This window comes from Balaenoptera musculus, chromosome 4 (assembly GCF_009873245.2).
Source record: "Balaenoptera musculus isolate JJ_BM4_2016_0621 chromosome 4, mBalMus1.pri.v3, whole genome shotgun sequence".
In the NCBI taxonomy this organism is placed as follows: Eukaryota; Metazoa; Chordata; class Mammalia; order Artiodactyla; family Balaenopteridae; genus Balaenoptera; species Balaenoptera musculus.
This window is the reverse complement of record NC_045788.1, coordinates 56,747,027-56,768,017: the sequence shown is the minus strand read 5'-3', so window position 1 is coordinate 56,768,017 and position 20,991 is coordinate 56,747,027. Positions and strand designations below refer to the sequence as shown.

The 20,991-nt window shown below is 35.1% G+C and overlaps 1 protein-coding gene and 1 pseudogene across 1 annotated transcript in view; both read right to left on the bottom strand.

The window, feature by feature from the left end:
- Positions 1 to 20,991, bottom strand: part of PIK3CA (phosphatidylinositol-4,5-bisphosphate 3-kinase catalytic subunit alpha) — a 106,846-nt gene that overhangs the window by 29,396 nt on the left and 56,459 nt on the right. Inside the window, 4 exon segments of the mRNA XM_036850934.1 lie at positions 356 to 606; positions 3,479 to 3,688; positions 4,223 to 4,650; positions 14,030 to 14,150. Of these exon segments, the coding sequence (XP_036706829.1) occupies positions 356 to 606; positions 3,479 to 3,688; positions 4,223 to 4,574 (813 nt within the window). The 5' untranslated portion in view covers positions 4,575 to 4,650; positions 14,030 to 14,150.
- LOC118895033 lies at positions 17,904 to 17,999 on the bottom strand (annotated as a pseudogene).

The following is a 20,991-nucleotide window of genomic DNA, read 5'->3' as shown; positions in this document are numbered from 1 at the left end:
CAGGTCCCCAAATATTAATTATATAAAATCTAAAAGAATAGCATCAGTTGTCTCAAATTCATCAGTCTCTCAAATTAAATATAGTGTAAAAAATAAACTTATTAATGCTATTTACTAATATTAATTATTTAATTTTGGGAATTCCCTGGCAGTCCAGCGGTTAGGACTTGGCGCTTTCACTGCTGGAGCACGGGTTCAATCCCTGATGGGGGAACTAAGATCCCGTAAGCTGTGCAGCATGGCCAAAAAAAAATTTTTTTGATTTTCAAAAACTATGTCCTAAATACAGATACCAGTTCCCAATGTGATTTACCTTTTAAATTTAAAATTAAGATCTTTGAAGTTTGTTACTCACCTTATACTGACTCAGAGGATATTTTTCTAGGAAGTATTCGTCACATCCACACACTTTTAAAATATACTTGCCCTGATATTCTAAAACACAGAGTTTTAGTTGTTCAGATGATAGCAACATACTTCGAGTTTTTTTCCTGATTGCTTCAGCAATTACTTGTTCTGGCACACAGTCATGGTTGATTTTCAGAGTATACTTCTGCTTGTCATTATTTGGAGAAACTATTACCCAAATCACCACTATTATTTGCCCTATAATAGGAAAATAATATTAGATGCAGTCACCACATATATTTCATTCTTCAAGAGACAAATTTCAAAAAGTATGCACTAACCATAATGACTTATAATCAACCTTAATTAAATACAGGTAAATATCAGGTAGAACGACCAAATCTTCAAATCTGATAGGGCTGCCAAACCATGCCCAAATCTCATGTTTTAAGGCAAGCACACAAAACTGTGACTACTGTGTGTCTCAATTACCTGAGAGCAAGCTAACTTCCATTCTAAACTACATGACATACTTCATAGATACAACCCCTGTGAAGAATGACTCATGATGGCATCAAAGGTTCAATATTCAATAGTACCCTAAGTAGAAGAGTTTCTGGGAACTGTGGGAAAGAATCATGGAGACTTAAAGAAAGATGCTGAATCAGAATGAGAGAAAAGATGGGGGAGGAAGGGGAAAAAAATAAATTTTCTATTTTTTTTCCTTTTAAGAAGAATAATTAAGCTATAAGCTGGGGGACCAAAAAAAAAAAATAATGAAAATGAAAAGATTAAAACTATGTTAGAGTGGTGTAGGTATCCATAGTAAAATTCTTTCAAATTTTCTATATGTTGGAAATAGTTCATAAAGAGTAGTGGGGAAAAATAAAAAGAGCATTCCATTTTAAAAAGTATGCTAAAGTAGAAATGAATTTTTTTAAATTTATTTATTTTATTTATTTATTTTTGACTGCGTTGGGTCTTTGCTCTGTGCGCGGGCTTTCTCTAGTTGCAGCGAGCGGGGACCACTCTTCGTTGTGGTGCGCAGGCCTCTCACTGCAGTGGCCCCTCTCGTGGAGCACAGGCTCCAGGCACACAGCCTTCAGCACTTGCAGCACGTGGGGCTCAGCAGTTGTGGCCTGCGGGCTCCAGAGCGCAGGCTCAGCAGTTGTGGCACACGGGCCCAGCCGCTCCACAGCATGTGGGATCTTCCCGGACCAGGGCTTGAACCCATGTCCCCTGCATTGGCAGGCGGATTCTCAACCACTGCACCACCAGGGAAGCCCAGAAATGAACTTTTAATGAAGACCTTATGTTATATAAGCATTAAACTACTTTGAAAAATATGGCTAAAATAGTAATAAGATGTCTTAATTTATTCTACTGAGTGAATATTATATTTAATAGTGTATTAAGTTAACTTATTCTATAACTTTCAATTAAAAACTTCACTTTGTTATCCTGAAAAATATAAACATTTATCTGACACAATGATATTTTCATTTCTAAAACAATTAGTTTATATATTCTCATGTACACTTAATTCTAGAAATTGATATATTATCAAAAGTCATGATCAGAGTTAAATACTGCATCTAACATTAAGATTAGGAAATTTACTTTTTCGTTGTATATAGTAAGAATGTGTGACGCTTCCCCAAAATTTCATAAAATATTTCTATTTCTATTTATTTTTATTTGTAAAAAGATAATCAGCTATAATTCTGTAACAGTGAATTTCAAACTCCATGTTTTTTTTTTTTTTTCAGTTTTATTCTGAGATAAACAATTCACCAAGGGATCAGCACCATATGCACACATTCATTCAATCAATCACTACTTACTGCACACAAGTTGTATACCTGGAAAAAAAGACAACCCTCAGAATGGGAGAAAATACTTGCAAACAAATCAATGGACAAAGGATTAATCTCCAAAATATACAAACAGCTCATGCAGCTCAATATCAAAAAAGCAAACAACCCAATCCAAAAATGGGCAGAAGACCTAAATAGACATTTCACCAAAGAAGACATACAGGTGGCCAAGAGGCACATGAAAAGATGCTCAACATCACTAATTATTAGAGAAATGCAAATCAAAACTACAATGAGGTATCACCTCACACTGGTTAGAATGGGCATCATCAGAAAATCAACAAACAATAAATGCTGGAGAGGGTGCAGAGAAAAGGGAATCCTCTTGCACTGTTGGTAGGAATGTAAATTGATACAGCCACTATGGAGAACAGTATGGAGGTTCCTTAAAAAACTAAAGAAAGAATTACCATATGACCCAGCAATCCCACTACTGGGCATATACCCAGAGAAAACCATAATTCAAAAAGACACACGTGCCCCAGTGTTCATAGCAGCACTATTTACAATAGCCAGGTCATGGAAGCAACCTAAATGTCCATCGACAGACGAATGGATAAAGAAGATGTGGTATATATATACAATGGACTATTACTCAGCCATAAAAAGGAATGAAATTGGGTCATTTGTAGAGACCTGGATGGACCTAGAGACTGTCATACAGGGTGAAGTAAGTCAGAAAGAGAAAAACAAATATTGTATGTTAACGCATATATGCAGACTCTAGAAAAATGGTACCGAAGAACCAGTTTGCAAGGCAGAAATAGAGACACAGATGTAGAGAACAAATGTATGGATGCCAAGGGGGGAAAGTGGGGGATGAGGGTGGGATGAACTGGGAGATTATGATTGACATATATACACTAATATGTATAAAATAGATAACTAATAAGAACTTGCTGTATAGCACAGGAAACTCTACTTCACTTTGCTGTACAGCAGAAACTAACACAACATTGTAAAACAACTATACCCCAATAAAAAATAAATAAGTAAATAAATTCAATTATAAAGAAAATACAGCACACAAAGTATTACACATTTCATGAGGACTTGACACACAAATAAAATAATTCAAGATTTAAAAAAAAAAAGTTGTGTACTTGGCACTCAACTATATCTTGTCAGTAAAGCATTCCCTGCCTTCAAGAAGCTTATCATCTAGCTAGGATAAAAAGACTGTACAAAGATATACGCACAGATAGAAGTTTTCACTACAGCGACCAATTATGGTAGATTTACAATTTTCTTACCTTTATCCAATTTATTATATATGTGCTTTGGCAGTTCTGGTGAAGATTCTACATTTGGAGGATAGACATACATTGCTCTACTATGCGGTGAATTGAGATCCCTAAGATCCACAGCTTCTTTACAAACATTGAGAATATTTCTTCGGAAGTCCTGTACTTCTGGATCTTTAACCATATCGAATTCACACACTGGCATGCCGATAGCAAAACCTTAAAAAAATTATATAGAGAATATAACATTCTGTTAAACACACAGTAAGACCATGTTTATTGTAAATAGGGAACTTGGTAGATATGGAAGATCACAATAAAGAAGTTTCTCTTTGTTAATAAAATTTTTGATGAATACATATAGTAAGAATTGACAAGATCTCAAATATTTTTAATATATAAAATATGATCTGTTCGGCAATTTGGAGCAAAGGTAGCAAACATTATTCATATCAATTATTTTTTAAAAGACAAAACAAAACTGGGATATCACAAATATAAATCATCCCTACAAATGATACTTCTTAAAGAAAACTTTACAGAATAATACCAAGGTGTTAAAAATAGTTCTTCAGCCTAACAGTCAAAAAAACTTTAGATTTGTAATGATTTTATTTTGAAATCTATTATTTAAGATTACAAAGGTAATTAACCAGTTCAGACAAAATATTTTACTAATGAGAAAATAGTTAAGCTTCAAAGTTATTTGCATTTAGAATGGGATGACAAGGCCATTTCAAAATTTTATCATACCAATTTCTCGATTGAGGATCTTTTCTTCACGGTTGCCTACTGGTTCAATTACTTTTAAAAAGGGTTGAAAAAGCCGAAGGTCACAAAGTCGTCTTGTTTCATCAAAAAATTCTTCCCTTTCTGCTTCTTGGGTAACACTTACGAAAATGTAAGAAGATTCATCTTGAAGAAGTTGATGGAGAGGGTATTTTCTCGCTTCTTTAAATAGTTCATGCTTTATAGTTATTAATGTAGCCTCACGGAGGCATTCTAAAGTCACTATCATCCCATTTGGTAGTAAACATTCTACTAGGATTCTTGGGGGCATCAAGTGGATGCCCCACAGTTCACCTGATGATGGTCTTGGAGGCATTGTTCTTATCCTTTACAAGTTTTTACATATAAAAGTACTTTAAGGATTAGATGCGTGGCTGTCCCAAAGCAGAAATCTAAACCAAAGAAAGAAAAACATATGTTAAAAGAGAAACAACCATCGAAGAATACATTTATGGCATTACTAAATGCAAAAATTCATTTTCTGTAGTTTTGAATGGTAGGGTAAGTAATTACAATTCATCTTAGATTGTTGCTCCTAATTAGGCTAAAAGAATTGGTTCCAAAGCAGAAATTAGAAAAAAAATCACTTGTATTTAATAAATTCATTCAATAAAAAAAGTTTTATTTGAATGGATTTTTAAAGTCAGTTCTTATCAAGACAGAGCTGGGGCTATGGAGAGAATAAATAGTAAGTTGCAACTGAAACCAAAATTCCCATAATATATCATTCTTTTCTATTTTATGGAGCAACAGAATTTGGGCTGGAAAGGCTCTTTTAGATCATGGTCCATTGTTTTATTTTAAAGATGAGTAAAGTAAAGGCTAGAGAAGTCAAATCCTTTTCCTTTTTACACCCCTAACCTCCACCCCTGTGGTAACTAGAATTTACATAGCTTAGTCTTTTTTCTTTCTTAAGAAAAGAAAGAAAAATCGTTGTAATTTCCTTTTTTGTATTGATTATTGTCTAAGTGATATCTTAGACCATATCTAAGTATTTTAAGTATAATTAAATTTACTTAAGTATAAAGCTTAAGTATAATAAGCTTTTAAGTATAATTTAGTGTCATCAATGCATTTTCCTTGAGATATGATGAATTTGCAATGATCCATCCCTTTTATCAAATAACCCAGTGCTAATACTTCTGATTGAAATGAACTGATCTACACATCCAATTACTCTTTTTGTCAGTATAATGTTCCAACAAACTGTGTTAAGCACTTATAATATTTTGAAAAATATTAAGTATTATTACAATCTGAAGCCCTCACTTATTTTAGATGTCAACAACCTTAGGGGTTCCTTTGGAAGATACTGTCAAAACCCACAAAGCAAAATTTTATTTCTTGCTGTTTATATTTTCTTTTATTCAGTAAGCTAAACTGTAAAGATATAAGAAAAAATAAGGTCTGAGATATTAAGAAAATAAAAAAGAAATAAAAGTTAAGCAAGAGGAATGAATCAAAAAAGAGCCCAGATAACTTACGTATTCAATTACTCTATCAGGCACTGTAGACAATAGCTATAAATAACACTTCGTTTATTCACCAAAAATGTATTGGTGTTGTCCCCAGGACCATGTTAGGTGCTGGGAATATGATGATAAGTAAGACAGGCATGGCCCTTGCCCTCACAAGACAAAGTCAAGAGTGTGAAGGTTATGTGTATATGGGTGTTGGGTAATAAATTCACAGGTACAAAACAGAAAAAAAATGTTCTCGTGAAGTGCCAGGTGCTATAAAAGCACATAGAGTGGTCACCTAACTTAATGGAAGTTGGAGTGGGAAAGTTTTCCATAGGAGGTAACATATAAACTAAATTCTTTAGAGATAAGCAGAAGTTGAACAAACACAGTGAGAAAGAGGTGAGGAGCATGATATATCTAATCCAGAAACCTATCTCTGATTCCTTTATGTCATACTTGCCAACATCTAATCCATCAACAAATTCCGTTAATTCCATATCCTGAATCTCTTAGTACCTTGGGTCAGGCCACTACTATTTCTTGTCTGGACCACTGCAAAGGCCTAAATGGTCTTACTACATCTACATTTGCCCCCTACAATCCATCTTTCTCCTCACAGCCAGTGCAACCTAGAGAGAACAATAGGACCTATTTTGATCACACATTTCTGCTGTACCCATCCTCAGTTGCAAACAAGTGTTTATGGTATGCTTCAGAGTTATAACATATGAAGGAGGTGAGGAGTAGAAATAGGAGAAATTTCAAGCCCTCTCCCTACCTCTGGAAATACAGAAATCAATTGAAAAACAATAAGGAATAAAAAATTATTTTTTAATACTTGAAAATATTTTCTTCAAATTTATAAAAGGGACTCACTGAAGTTATAGGATTTAAAATATAATTATCCTATTTTCTATATTTTTAAAAGAAAATTCATTGGCTAGCAAAAAGACCAGATGGATCAATCTGAGTGCATAATTATAAAGTGACTTAAGCTAAGCTTTTTAAAAACATACAAAAAAATTTGAAGAATGCAAGGGAAAATGCCAAATGACTACTTTTAAATGATGATCTGCTTGCACAAAAAAGTTCAAACAAAAGCAAAACCAAACCACAAACCACACTAAAACAGCAGCTGTGTTTATAGTTTTCTTTGTTGAATGGCACTAACTGATCTATGTTACGGAATCATGTAGGCAACTATTTTATATATAATAAATAACAACCCCCAGAGTCCCATATGTTTCCTAAGAATTAGCAAAAGAGAAGTCTAGTACAACAGGAGATCACTGATTCTAATCCTTATTCTACTATAGTATATTTATGGGCAATTAACAACTAGTAAATACTCAAGACATGCCCTTCTCATTAAGAGAATAAATTCAATCACAGCTATAAGACACTTGGCGATCCTGGAAGGCAGGCACTGGTCGACACTCTGGTGGTACTATACAGAAGAAAGAGGAAGCTAACTATTTGTCTTCTTCTGCCAGGCCTTATTCTGTTCAAACCATTCCCTCAGAGCTCACAAGAACAGAAGTGTAGAAGAGGCAAATGGAGTTAACACTTAGTATTTAGTATATATCTTGCACTTATGCAGGCAATAACCCTTTTGGTGTAGGTAATAACCATTTTACATATGAGAAAACCGAAGGTCAGAGAAGTAATTTGCCACCAGTAAATGTTAGATATGGATTTTGAATCCAGGTCTAGATGATTTCAAAGTGTACATTATGGCAGGAATATTCACTGGTGGTAAATAAGAGAATGGGCTCTGAAGTTATATTGGATTCACATTCTGTCTGCCTTAGTTAACAGTTGTATGGCCTTGAGCAGTTTAATTCATCTCACAGCACCTTATATCACTCCCCACCCCTGCCGCCCCCTGCCCCAATTTGTTAAGTTGGGATAATGGCATATACTTCATCAGACTGTGGTATTAGATGAGGTAATATATGAAAAACATGTAAGCAAAGAGACTGGCACACTGTAAGCACTCAAAAATGTTAAATATTATTAATAAACCTGTTAAGTATACCCATATTATCTTTTCAAGCTATTATGAATTATTCAGGACTGGCATCAGTTAGGGATGGGAAAAAGGGGCTTGGGTTCTTTTACAGAGGGAGGCAAGTAAATAAGGAGCTTCAGCTTCATAAAGCAGCGCCAGTGTCAAGTGCTGAAACTTGAAGGTAGCACTGGTATTGCAAGGCTCACAAATGAGTTTAGAATGTGGCTCAGATGCTGGTACTTTTGCAGCTGCTTCTAGTTCCCCAAACCCCTAGTATCCCTATTTAATTGGTACAGCTATTTATGGCTTAGGTGTGAGGAATCCTCCTTTTTGGAGAAATGCTTGTGCCAGGTTCTAGGTTAAACAGTATGAAAACAATGGTAAATAGATGCTTTCTCTTTGGTTGTTGAGTTTACTGGGGAAAGACAAGACACAGGAACAACTTTAACAATGGAAAATTGTTATAAGACAGAATATGAACTTTGGAAAAGTCACAGGAAATCTCCAACTGCCTGAGGAGGCTAGGGGAGGCATCACAGAGGTAAAGTCTGAGTATTACAGATTAGTAGGGATTTTGCAGAGAAGAGGTGGCTTGGACATGGGAGAGCTAGATGAGAAGGGTGTTTTAGACTGCCACAAAAGTATGTGTGCAAAGTCACAGACCATGAAAGAATGCACCTTTTACCAGCAATACAGGTTGTTTTTATTACTTGAAGTGCATGAATAGGTAGGATACGTGATAAAGAAGGAGGGGTGAGAGGCAGGCAGGGGCCAGAAAGGTGGGCAGACTCCCTTTTAAGGAGTCTGAATTTTATGTGGTACACTCTAAGTAAAAGGGAGTCTCTGAAGTATTTTGAACATGAGAATGACATGACATATTTTTCATGATTTTTAAATTCAGATTTCTTAAAAAATGTGTTTTTAAGTATAGGATATAATCAAATTAACATTAAACCAAGGTGTAAAAACTTAATCTTCTCAATTTCCCAAATTTGGAGGAAAATCCCTAAAGTTAAGAAATCAGAGTATATAACGTTTTAAATAAACGGCCTTTACACTATAGAAAAAATTAAATGTTGATAAAGAAGGTGGAATTATCCAAACTTAAGGGCATAACCTATTTACAAAGAAAAACTTATTTGAAAAGCAGTAGAGGGGGATAAATCACTCTAAGATTAATATTTAAAATATGAATCTATGCAATTTGGAGGTCTGAGGTGACAAAAATGTATTTGCTAAAAAGAAAACACTTTAAGAGTCAAGGAACTACTCTATTGGGCTTTTGAGTTCAGAATGCCAGGACTAAATAGTCACATACTGACAAATCACAATTATTCAGAACTGTTAGGAATAAATTGGTTTTGCTTATCCTAATTTTTAAATATATCTAATAAGTTATTTCAACTGGGGCAGTTCTGTTTTCCTAAAAGAGTATATATAAATATATTTCACAACTTACCCTTTTCTTGATGAATTACAGTCCTTATTATAAAATGAATTGCTGTGCTATACTAAAACACAAGATAGCAAAGCTTTTCAGTATTACTGAGGAGTCTGAGGGTATTTCTGACCCTAAAACCAATGACCCCAGGTTGGAGACTGTGATTTAAAAACGCTCTCACCCCGTGGTTTTCTAGCAGTCAATGGTCACTTCTCAGCTGTGGCCAGACTGCCTTATGAGAGTAGCCTCCTGTTCTTCTGTTATTCATTTCTATTCAGCATGCACATTTGACCATCATTTTCTAACAGCCTATTAGCTAAAGGCCAACAGACCAAATGATATGAGAACCTCTGCTTTATGAGGTTAGAACAAAACATGTAACAGATACCTTGCTGATCAGAGACTTCTGTTTACTTCCTTGTTCTGGTATTAAAATTACTGTTAAAAATTACTGTGCTTAGGCAGGAGGCACTGAAAGTCTTTTTTGTTCTTAGAAGGCCTGAACCTGCATTTATGTCTTGGTAGGAGTTGGGTCTGTCTGCATTAGCAGTCCATGCGGGATGGATGATATTGCTCAGCAGGAGTAAACGCACCTTTAAGGACAAAATATGCAGCAGAAATGAACAGTAGAAAATAGTCTCAGACTCTCCACTGTCACTTGACTTTTATAGTGAAAGGTTTCTTACTTCAATGGGCAATTCAGTATTTTGAACACTTAGTGTGCACTCTTTCAGCCCAAAAAGACAATGACATTTTGACAATTTGTTTTTAACTCCTAAATTGAAAGCCTTTCTCCATTTATATTAGAATATTATTTCCCGATTTCATCATTTAAGGCAAGGGTTGTCAAACTATGGCCCACAGGCCAAATCCAACTCACCACCTGCTTTTGTAAATAAAGTTTAATTGGAACACAGCCAATAAACCGTGTTTACATATTGTCAACGATGCTTTTGCACTACAACAGTAGAGTTGAGCAGGTGCTACAGAGACCATGTGGCCTGCAAAACCTAAAATATTTACTATCTGGCTTTTTACAGAAAAAGTTTGCTACCTCTGAAAAGGTATCAGAATTACTTGATAGCAACTGGAGAATTTTCTAAATGCACACTGGCTAATAAGTCATCCCAACCCTGCCTTTTCAACCACAACCCTATACTTTCAATCTAAGTACTCTGAAAACAAAAACAAAGACATTAATTTTAAGCCAGTGAAGTTAAAATCTTGAAATGCTCAAGTACCTCATAAGTCACTTAAATATTTTCAGTGTTAGGAGTTCACTATCTGATGTAGAAGTTTTTGTGAAGCACTTCTAAAGTTATTCCTAAAGGTTGTTATTCCTAAACTTCTTTATTCCAACAGTTCTGCCTTCTCTATCTCTTCACACATTGACAGAGATTAGAATTTTCCCTAGGTTTTTTTAACCCCAATTCCTTTAACCATAATTCAGGTGAGATAGTTTGTTGTCATCTTCTTTGCCATCACTGGATGTGTTCTTTTGCTAATAATATTCATCTCAAAATGCAGCAACCAAAATCTAGTACAATACTCTAGAGTCAATATCACCAAGGCAGAGTACAGAAAACTATTAGTTGACTGTGGATTATGAGTCTCTATAAACACAGGCTAAGACAGCAGAGTCTTTTTCTAACTTGATTACTTTAAAATGTACATAAAGCATATCTTATATATTTTTAATTCAGATTTTAATTTCAGAAGTATATTATGTTTAAAATAGTTATTTGTTTCTAAAATATCAATATTACATCTGCATCAGAAAGTCATTAAAAATAAGAAAGCTATTTTTAAGTGTACACTTGCAAATTTAGGGGATATCTATACTGACTCGATTGCAGCTTAATCACCCCAAACAGCCACAATTTGCTAAAATAAGCACCTTGTATTTTCTAGATATATGTCCCACAAACATAGAAGCTGCATAAATGTTTGTTGAATGACCAAAGGTTTTACAAACACCATTTTTTTATTTAACTGATACGTTTAACAAATGTTATCTGATTTCACTGACACATTTACAAATGTATATATATTTAGACATATGTTGACAAGATATTTTCTACCCTCATTCTCAGATAGGTCAACAGGAAAACATTAAAGTAGTTTTGTGGCTAACTCAGTTGCCACCATTGCATCTCAGCTGCATCTATTTGCTCATTAACTAGAAAATAAACTTCTGTTTTTTTAAAAAATTACAAATGAATCTTTAGTTTATTTAGAACAAGAGAACAAAAACTTGCCTCTACACTTACTACAGAAATAACATGATTTAAATCTCAATAATTCTGATTAATCTCTTTAATATTTATTTCCAGAGTTATTAATTACTTCCTTTCTTAATGTTACCCCGCCTCTTATATGTATTTCTATAATTGTACCTTAATACGTTATTATTATATTATCTACATCCATGTTTGACTTCCTGATAGACTGTGAACTTTTCCAGGATAGGGTCTTTATTTGGGTCACTATAATCCTACAGCATAAATGAGTAAGTAGGAAAACTAATTTGTTGAAATTATCCCAGGGAAAATGTAACAAGGCCCTGAACAAAAGAGTGGTAGCAACAGTAATAAGCAAGAAAAGAGATAGACAAAGATACCTTGTAAAGGAAAATCAAAAGCACTGAGAGACCTATTGGATTTAAGGGATAAGAAACCATTTTAAACAAATTTCACTGCAGTGGTTATGTATGGGAAGCAAGTGTCTTTCAGTACAATTATTCTGAGCCCCAGTTAGGGCCTCTAAAATTCTCTTCCTCTAAGAGTCACTGAGCTGTTGTTGGAGTGAATCCAAACAGACAGCTGTAATATACACGAGCTCTGGAAGGATGCGTATTATCCATTTCTTTCAAAGTGCTGTCCTTCACTAACCTTTACAAGCATATCATGAGAAAACAGATTTAACTCATTCTTTTAGTGATTCAGACAGACCTTAACAACTTTGGGTTGGAAAATCAAGTTCTCATGACCCATATATAGAAAATTTAAATTCCTTTAGAAGGTGATGCAATTCATTTTCACTATTAAATTTGTAGTGCTATAAAAAAGGTGTTATGAAAATACATTTCAGAGATTTAATGCATTATATAATATAAGCGTTCCCTAACATGAGGTCCATAGATGGGCTTAGGAAGGGTCTTGCTAATGGATTTTTAAAATAATGACAATTAAGGTCTAGGTCAGCAATGTTCATACTGATTTTTTTTTTTTAAATTTATTTATTTATTTATTTTTGGCTGTGTTGGGTCTTTGTTGCTGCACGTGGGCTTCCTCTAGTTGCAAAGAGCGGGGGTACTCTTTGTTGCGGTGCATGGGCTTCTCTTGTGGCGGAGCATGGGCTTTAGGCATGCGGGCTTCAGTAGTTGTGGGACACAGCCTCAGTAATTGTGGCTCTTGGGCTCAGCAGTTGTGGCACTCAGGCTCAGCAGTTGTGGCTCGCGGGCTTTAGAGTTCAGGCTCAGTAGTTGTGGCGCATGGGCTTAGTTGCTCCGCGGCATGTGGGATCTTCCCGGACCAGGGCTCAAACTCATGTCCCCTGCATTGGCAGGCGTATTCTTAACCACTGCACCACCAGGGAAGTCCCTCTACTGACAGATTTTTGATTATCAATAAATGTGAACAAATGTGCAGCAGAATCAAATGTGGTAAACAGGGACTTCCCTAGTAGTCCAACAGTTAAGAATCCACCTTCCAATGCAGGGGACACGGGTTCGATCCCTGGTTGGGGAACTAAGATCCCACATGCCACGGGGCAACTAAGTCCGCGCTGCAACTACTGAGCCCATGCACTCTAGAGCCTGCGTGCCACAACCAGAAGAGAAGCCTGAGCGCCGAAACGAAGAGCCCACGTGCCGCAACTAAGACCCGCCGCAGCCAAATAAATGAATTAATAAAAACTAAAAAAAAATGTGGTAAACAAACATAAGTCATTAATAAGGTGAAATATAGATGAATAAATATTTGATCTTAGATTATTAAATTATAAATTTAACTTTCATATTTTATATAGATACATAAAGAAAACATACCAAATCTCAAAATATAGTCACTAATTTTCCCAATTTGAACTTATAAAAATCAAATTTACTGTGTGATAGGATAAAATTAAAATTTCTTAAATTTAAGCTCAAAGGGGCCTAAATATTAATAGAGGTGAAAATTGGAAGGACAGGATTATGAGTAAATATAGTTAATGTGGAAAATACAATAAGAGATATTTCATAGTATCACACAATTTAACAGGACAAATGATTCCACACTGACATAGTTTCCAGAAAATATTTTCTCATCTTTGTGAGGGAGTCAAGACAGATTATCACAGCTTCATATAAATCAGGCAGGCAGGCAGTCAGAAGTAACTGTAAATCAGGTAACTCTAGAATTCCCATTTACTTTTTCAGATCAAGATGGCAGTATTTGGTAAATTATGATTTCAAATACAGAACTAAAGAATGACTAATACTTCAAATAAAAAATACATTAATAGTTGCCTTGTTTTTCTATTTGTAGAAAAGTGTAGTAAATTCCAATTTCTTCGATTCCTCTTTTTTTAACCAGGCCACCTTGTGACTAATAGCAAGCATTGGTAACACAGGTGGACACGGTTAAGGGTGCCTCTTTCTGCCCAAAGAAACGAACAAAGCTAACCATTCCATAAAGAGAATCTAACCAGTGACTTAAGCTTTAACATCTTAACACCTGTACAAATGAATACCAAGGAACCTGAAAACGTTTTAGAACACCTCTACGTTTTTTCAATTACAGTATTATTCAGTATTTAGTAGCATATATGAAAAACAGTCCTTATTTTAATGGCAGAGCAGAAATGGTTCTAACCTGAGGGTTTTGCTTTGGTTTCACATCACTGCTCGCTCCATCACCCTCATCTCTGCTGACTCTATGAAGAACTCTGCAATTATTAAGACTTCCCCAGGAGAGGAAATTTCCAGGCAGTTTCCTTATTTGCACAAAGTGGAAAAAAAAAGTTACTACCTCATAGTGATGGTATAAGAATTAAATGAGATAATACATGTAAAAAAAACCCTTAGTATAGTGCTTGGAGCATAAAAATTCAATAAAGGTTCCCTCTCTCTTATCTATTGGATCAATGCTATCTAGATCCACGTGTTCAGAAAGGGACAGAACTTTATTGTTTCAGGCCTATTGTAAGGAGATGAAAGATATTTTAAAAAATGATTTAAAAAAATATTTCTGATGCAGAATATCTTATTGACATATTTGATATCTGTACAGATGTCTCTGTCCTCATCTTTGTATTTGTCTCTGTATTCTTACTGAAACATGAAATTCCTAAAGGATGAGGCCTGTGTCTAACTCAGTCCGTACATTCTCAGCAGAGCATAAGCATCAAATGGTCATCTAACATATTTCAATAATGATAAAACACAAGAGACATAAGACAAAAGCAGATGGAAATACAAAAATTCTTATTTTAGAATTATGCTATACATAATTTGTAAAATCTACTTCTTTAAGTTTACACATGAGATTCTATTGGTTTTTCTCATCTAAAGAAAAAGGGGGAAAATTGCAATGAATAATAGAAATAAAAATGCAAAGTCATGGTAACAAGTATTTTTGGCTCTTTGGACTGAAAAAAAAAATAACGACCAGTGAGGAAAAGCAAGAAGTAAAGGGGAATGAAATAGACCATACTACCAACTTTCTCTTCATGTTAAAATAAATGCCTTTTAATCATATCTGGATTGACTGGAAATAAGCAGTGATGATCGATGATCTTTTTGGGCTAAAAACCAACAACATAGCTAATGTACATTTAGTAAGATACTATTTAGTTCACAGAAGCAATACTTAAAGGAAATTTGGTATAATGTAAAGGGTAATTTTTTAATGAGAAAAAAGATACTTTCCTTGAAAAATGGTTACAAAGTAGTATCTTTTATATAAAGAGAGAAACAACTCTATGATATTTAAGTTTGGCAGCTGTATTTACATTTAAGGGTCAAGAGTATACTTCAACACAACAGTGAAAACAGAAGCCTAATTATGCACCTGATTGCCTCCATGAAAATTTAACCAATGTGAGATCAATGAAGGGAACAGCCCAGTAAGGAAGCATGGCCTACTACAAAGAAATGCAAAATATGGAGCAGTTCTTGAAATGTTACTCCAATTTCCTGCTACGCAAAAATTTTAGCTCCCATGGAAGATGAAGAGAAAAGGTCCTGAAAGCTTAATCTCTTACAAGTCAAAGTTTATAACCAAACTTAATACTGATGATAACCAAAAAATAGGGCTCACAGTCCTTTCTAACTCCCCTTTACAAATGAGACTCATGTCCCATATATTTCAGAAATAAAGTCTGTTTATTACTTGGAGTTATATAGATGATGCTAACTACACACTGTTCCTTTCTTGATTGATGGGTTCATTTTTTTTTTTTTTAAAGATAGTAGTCATCTTTTCTTTTTTAAATTAGATTTATTTATTTTTGGCTGTGTTGGGTCTTCATTCTGTGCGAGGCTTTCTCTAGTTGTGGCAAGCGGGGGCCACTCTTCATCGCGGTGCGCGGGCCTCTCACTATCGCGGCCTCTCTTGTTGCGGAGCACAGGCTCCAGATGCGCAGGCTCAGTAGCTGTGGCTCACGGGCCCAGTTGCTCCGTGGCATGTGGGATCCTCCCAGACCAGGGCTCGAACCCGTGTCCCCTGCATCGGCAGGCAGATTCTCAACCACTGCGCCACCAGGGAAGCCCCAAGGTAGTCTTTTTTTATGGCTGAATAATATTCCATTGTGTGTATGTATGTGTGTGTGTGTATGTATCTCACATTTTCTTATCTTTTCATCTGTCAACAGATACTTAGGTTGTTTCCATATCTTGATTACTGTAAATAATGCTGCAGTGAACATGGGGGTGCATATATCTTTTTGAGTTAGGGTTTTTTTTTTTAAATTTATTTATTTATTATTTATGGCTGTGTTGGGTCTTCGTTTCTGTGCGAGGGCTTTCTCTAGTTGTGGCAAGTGGGGGCCACTCTTCATCGCGGTGCGCGGGCCTCTCACTATCGCGGCCTCTCTTGTTGCGGAGCACAGGCTCCAGATGCGCAGGCTCAGTAGCTGTGGCTCACGGGCCCAGCTGCTCCGTGGCATGTGGGATCCTCCCAGACCAGGGCTCGAACCCGTGTCCCCTGCATTGGCAGGCGGATTCTCAACCACTGCACAACCAGGGAAGCCCGATGGGTTCATTTTAAAAAGTATAAACGGGATCTACTTTCCAACTTAAAGTCAGTATTAAAATTAATTCTCCCCTCTTTTTCTTCCAAAAGCCTGGGGGCTTCACAAAACATAACTTCACTCTTTCTTACGCTAATGAAGCTAACACCTATCCGGGACTTGGATGTACTCTTTTGAAGAGACAAAAGAGTACATCATCCAGGGCCCATCTAGATAAATTCATTAAAGAGTTTAAGAATATCTAGAGTAAACATCTTAATTAAATTAAAACATCTAGAAAAAGGTAAACACTAGCAATGTGTTTTTCTAGCTCACTTGACTTGATTCTTTTAAAGACCTGTAATAAGCTGAAGGCAAGATGTTTCCGAAAGTCATCAGGAATGAGAACTTCTCTTCCTGAAGTTTACAAACGGCTTTTCCTCTTTTATTTTTGTTTCTTTCTGGTTTAGCATAATGCCCTCATAAGCCTTTCCATGGCTTTGAATATCTCAACAGTCACCTTTCAAGTTCTCCTGCTACTATGGGTGAGGGCAGATGAACTTTTGGAAAACATTTGCTTCACACTGTTCTTTGTCTTTTCTTCTCTTTATCAAGAATGAACAGCCACCTTACTTCCTTATGTCATAGGATGAAGACAATTTGGTCACTATTGGGACTTCTAGTCAATTACTATTCCTTCTGGTGGTACCTCTCTAGTGTCTAGATGTATTGAAACTTGTCTGCACCCCACTGATTAACCTTATGGTCTTTCCTGACAATGAGGAAAAGATGAGTCCTGCATAACAAGTCTTATGCTATCATGATAAACAAAGTAAAACTTGTGTCAGCTACAGATTTCTCAGTAGAATGAGTTGCTCTATCTTCCTTGTACAGAACAAGTAGTTAGTATCCATAGAGAAAGGAAAAAAACAACCTAAATACCAAAATAGTAAATTTTCACTCTAGTTTGATCCAATAAAGTTGGAGCTAGCAACTTTGACTAGGGGTACTAGCAGACATAATATATTCACCTAATTGCATCCAGATATATTTCATAGAAAGTCTCTTTACTTTGGTGGTATTATTTTCATTTTTGACCAACTTAACATTCCAAATTTTATAGATTGTACTATCTGCCACAAGGCCAAACTTATCTAGGAGAGAGGATGAGGGGCCAATCATAAAGCTTCATTATGGTCTACAGTTTCCAATGGATTTCTCTACTTCCTGAGTTTTATGCAGTGTCATTAAACTTAAGCTATGGTGTCTGTAACTACTATTACATACTACCACACACAAATAATGAACAAAGCATACATTTATATATCATTGCTGTAACTGGCTGCTGCAAGGACAATATTTTCAAAATTGAATGACAAGGTCTGGAATGTGCTGCAATGATCATGGTGGTGATTCTGGGAATACTCACAGGCTAAGGAGAAAGTACAACTGGACTCCACCAATTTCCTTTATGGCAGGAAAACAGCCTGCTGGTGAGTCAAATAAAAACATTAACTTAAAAATATGGAGTACTTCTTGAATGTGTGTATCAGCCTTACATAGGGACCATGCTAGTCTGCTGTCATTCTAATTTTAGTATATTTTCTGTGGAAACAGGTACTATCCAATGAACTTTTACTAAAAATACTAGAAGGGTCTTACCTTTAGTTTCATTCATCCTAAGGCATAGTCCCCAATGGCTGTATTACAAAATTAGGCATCAGTATACTACAGTGTCATGAAAATATATTTTAGTTTTTAATTTAGATTAGACTGGGGAAATCTGGCCGAAGATGTACTGCACAACCTTGGTTATCATATCAATACATAGGTCCCTGACATTTTTGTCTAGTTATTTATCTACCCTTGCTATTATCCTTTTGTCCCAATACCACAATCTCACCCTTTCCCTTGAACTGGTTACCCTTCTTAGAGGCCATTATAGTAATCTCTTCAAGTATTCTTTCTTTTATGTCATATCTATTGATATATTACTGGCATTCTACGAATAGATACAAAGCATAGAATGCATAGGGCACTCACATTTTACTTCATTAAATTTCACTTAAGATGATCATATAATGTCTATTTTTAATCTGCTTATTTCACATGCCAAATTTATTAGCCAAAACAAGCAGTCCCTAGTTTTACTGAACTTAATCAAATAAACCTATAGAGAGTTAATTGAAAATGTTCCATTTTCTTCAAACTATACTCTAATAAATGTAAGATACTGTATTATTTGTTCAATGAGTGCCACCCAAGTCTATCTACAGGTAACAATACAGTTCAAGAGGGATGCTACAACACTGGATGAAAGACATGAAATACAGTAGAAACTTGATTTAAAAATTTTGCTTTTTCAATGATAAAGACCAAACAGTAATATTATATTCTGATGTAACTCCTTGCCATCTGCTCCATTTTCTGGCAATAACAGAATACTTTAGTATTATACTAGTAATGGTGAAAAACTCCCCTGCAAGCAATTATTGACCAAATTTAATAGTGATTTATCATACTTCAGTATTTGATATCTGGTAAAACGGGCTACTTCACTAAAGCAAAATTTGGAGTAATACAGGATAGCTGTCTGGCAAGCAAAGGAATGCAGATCTCCCAGAAGCGCAATCACAGAGAGGGTAGCTTAACTGCAGCACAAGCACCACCTAGTCAAGATGTGAAGAGAAGCAGTCCTACGAATGATAACAACAACAATGTGGAGTCATGTAAGCATAGATATTTTTTTAAAAACTCAACTTTTTAGCCAACACAATATGGGTAAGATACTTTAGAATCCATTTAATGATGGAAGAGAAATATTAGTAGATGGGTTTCACTTTGCGTTTTCAAACACTTACTATTCATGTATACTTGATACAGTACAATGTACCAAGTATCTGGGAAATCATGGTTACTATACCTTAACATGAGAGCAATGAGAATGACAAACTGAAATGGGTGTAACTGTGTATAAACAGCAAAATAAGTGATCAGTAAGTAGAATATTTCCATTTTATCTATTGCTGCTTAATATGTCATCAGTTGACCACCTAAGGCATAAAGTTAAACAATAAATTACCTTATAATTCAATAAGTTAAAGTGCTTCTTTAATATGTATCAACTGACAAAAACTTTAAAACTGGTTATTGAACGTAAGTCATTAAATTATTATCCCAACAACTGCTTCACACATTATGATTCATTAGTTAATTTTGCTGAAATTAAAATAAATGCACAGAGGGAGCCATAAGAAAGTTTGAAAAAGGGAACTTAAAGAGCTAAAATTCTAAACCTTCACTAGGGAGTAGTATCTCAAGAAAGAGAATGATTGCAAAGATTAAAGTGAAGAGATACGGGAAAGTTCCTAGGTTGAAGAGAGACACTGTGGAGGATATTAACAGAGACTTTTGTGTATGTGCTCAATAATGGTTATTACAGGAATGGACACATTGGAGAATCCTGATGTGGTGAAAATTCAGCATGAGAGCTTCTATTACGGCACATAAAGAGCACGTTTAAACCTCTATTTCTTAAATTGCAAGATTAAGATTAAACTAAAACTGGAACATAAACTTTTAAGTTATCTAGTCAATACTAATAATCTCTATTATTTGATAGTTACTTTATGGTCTATGTGATTATAATTTGATACTCTCATACCAATTTTGAGTGATATAAGAAAAAAATGCACAGAAGAAAATAAAGTATCTCCACTGTCACTACTGGAAGTCAGAAATTTACCTTCTGTCACAAAGTCTTTAAAACAATGAAGTATTTTTTTTTAAAAAGATAAAAGTATGTTCTATTTTTATAGCATAATCAACAAAATCATGATAACTAGCTTATTAGTTTTTATTTTTAATCGACTTTTACATCTCTAGGAATCAGCTAATTAAAGCCTGTGCTTGGTTCCTTTGTTACAATTGGCCTTACAATACTAGTGTTCTTACCCATCACTAGTCTACTCACAATAGTATCATTAACACTAAGATCCAAATAACAGTGCTGTATTTATGACTGCACTTTAGTTTCCACAAAAGCAAAACTCTGAGAAGAGCATGAGTCATTATCCCCAGGGTAAAAAAAAAATGTTTCTTTGGTCAGAATATGAAACTTATTACTGAAACTAGTAATTTAGCCTAGAAATTCATTTTCTGAATAAAAGGAACAGAATGTTTCTTTTCTCTATTAGAACACACCAAAACTAGCACAGCTGTCCATCTGTCTGCTTTTACCACTCTCCATATCTGCTGTGTGGTGACAGAAAAACAACCTTTACTCTAGCTATTTTCAATACTGTTCTTTTGTTCTTCTGTCCTGTCAGGATGTCATTTTCCCAGGACAAAATACAGACACATACACACATGTGTCACTCACACATTCTCTACTTCTCTCTCGCTATTTGAGCATCTATTACAAAGTCACTACAATACAGTATACATAGAGAACATTCTAAAAGTGGATATTTCTACAATGGTAAATGTCAAAAAGTTCTCAGGTTCATATGTTATGTCTCATGTTAAAATACCTTCAAAATTAAAAAATTAAAATTACAAAGGTAAGGAACTATTAATATTATAAATGATTTAAAGTTTTTCCCCA